The sequence below is a fragment of the Pollicipes pollicipes genome, unplaced genomic scaffold (genome assembly GCF_011947565.3).
Source record: "Pollicipes pollicipes isolate AB1234 unplaced genomic scaffold, Ppol_2.1 Scaffold_2555;HRSCAF=2994_pilon_pilon_pilon, whole genome shotgun sequence".
Taxonomy (NCBI): Eukaryota; Metazoa; Arthropoda; class Thecostraca; order Pollicipedomorpha; family Pollicipedidae; genus Pollicipes; species Pollicipes pollicipes.
The window spans coordinates 12,176,819-12,178,445 of record NW_023596136.1 but is presented as its reverse complement, the minus strand read 5'-3'; the positions used below and the strand labels follow the sequence as shown (position 1 = coordinate 12,178,445).

At 50.5% G+C, this 1,627-nt stretch overlaps 1 protein-coding gene across 1 annotated transcript; it reads right to left on the bottom strand.

The window, feature by feature from the left end:
• Window positions 1-799: 799 nt before the first annotated feature.
• Window positions 800-1,324, bottom strand: LOC119104532 (salivary cystatin-L; the record flags this gene model as incomplete). Its single annotated transcript, XM_037228252.1, is given in 1 exon segment — window positions 800-1,324. A coding segment is annotated over 1 exon segment (82 nt), but the record flags the coding sequence as incomplete, so codon positions are not given.
• Between the last annotated feature and the right edge of the window lie 303 nt (window positions 1,325-1,627).

Sequence of the window (1,627 nt, the reverse complement as noted above, 5' to 3'; positions counted from 1 at the left end):
TTGTTGTGCTACGTCAGACAAGGGTAAGGCAGTCAGGTTCGGTTGGAGTGGGTGGTCTTACTGGCGGAATTATAGAAGTCATGTCATGGATGTTTGGGTCATGCACAAATGCCTAGTCAGCTCCGACGTCTTTTAGCGTTAGCGTCAAAGTTGGGTTTTCCATTTCACTGGAGCATGTATTTCGATATCTATCCTGTTGATATTTTATCATTCGCTCGCGACCATTTTCCATTGCGTTGCATAGCGCTGCCGCTAATCCTCCGCTGGCATTTTTGCCGGCGATTAGCGTTAGGCTTTTGTTCATCTATTTATGAATCATTCGACATGATGAGAGGCATAATTCATTGTCCGGATGAGCAGTGGTAAACACGAGTGTGCCCAGCAGATCACGTGTTACCATTCTCTAACAACAAATCATACGGTCCTGTTCTCCAGTCAGATCACAGCGCACCGTCCGCCGGAGGGGCGACGGCCAAGGCTTTTCCACCCAACGTCGGCAGACCTTCCATCCGCGCGGGCAGACCCTGCTGATGCGTTATACAGCACGATGTTCGTTAGGACTAACAATGGATTGGGTGACTGCGATCTTGTCTTTACCCCGGAAACTACAATTTCAAAACACATTTACATGCATTTATACCAATTTGAATACATCTATTTGTTTTGGGTCTAGAAGTATGTATTGTACGTAGGTACACTTGCAACTGCTACATGAGGAACCAACGAGACAGATTAGACCAACCGTTGTAAATTAGACCTACCCTTATCCCTACGAATTCTGCCTGTCAGAAAGAACAGATCATTAAAAATACTGTATTTTGTGTTAAGCATATCTGCCGGGCTGAAAGACGTCAACGCGCACCGTAGAACATGTAGGAATCGCAAAAGCTGCACTTTACTTAAGTCATCAACCGGTATCATAACTAAAACCAGTGGCACAAGCGTAGTTACTGAGAAATCAGCACCACTTCTTCACAGGATCATTGGAAACCCATGACATGATTGAAAAACTTACAATAATATCCACGACAAAGATGCCAAGGAATGCAAAATCATCGACGGTCGGTTACAAAGATATGAATCAAAGGAATCGCTCCTGGCCGCAGCGAGGTCACAGGAGCGCCGCGCCGCTCCCACCGTCAGATGTACCACGTCCACCCGACACGGCGGACAACGCGCTCGGCGGTCAGGCCAGGTCAGCGGAAACGCCTCAGGCGGGCTGGCCAGGTCAGCGGAGGCGGCTCAGGCGGGCTGGCCGCACTCCTTCTTAGTAACCTCGCGATGGCTGCGGTACGGCACGTCGTACACCACCACCTTGCAGTGCTGTCGGACGAGATCGGTATGAGTGACTGTGACAGGCCCGTCACCGAATCCTGTCCGAATCACACCGCCGCTGGAAGCGCTGTGCCCGGCTATGCCGGACCGATGCGAGCCGGTCCACCCAGCCGGCACACGGACCATCAGCCGCCCAAACAAGCTACGCACATGATAATCTGCTTTACGCTGGCCCGTCACGCGGGCCGTGCAGGGACCGTGCAGTCCGTGACTGACGGCATTTCGCAGGGCCTTTAATTGTTTGTCGAACAGTGTGTAAAATATGGAATATTTCTGTCATTTTTCTGTCTGT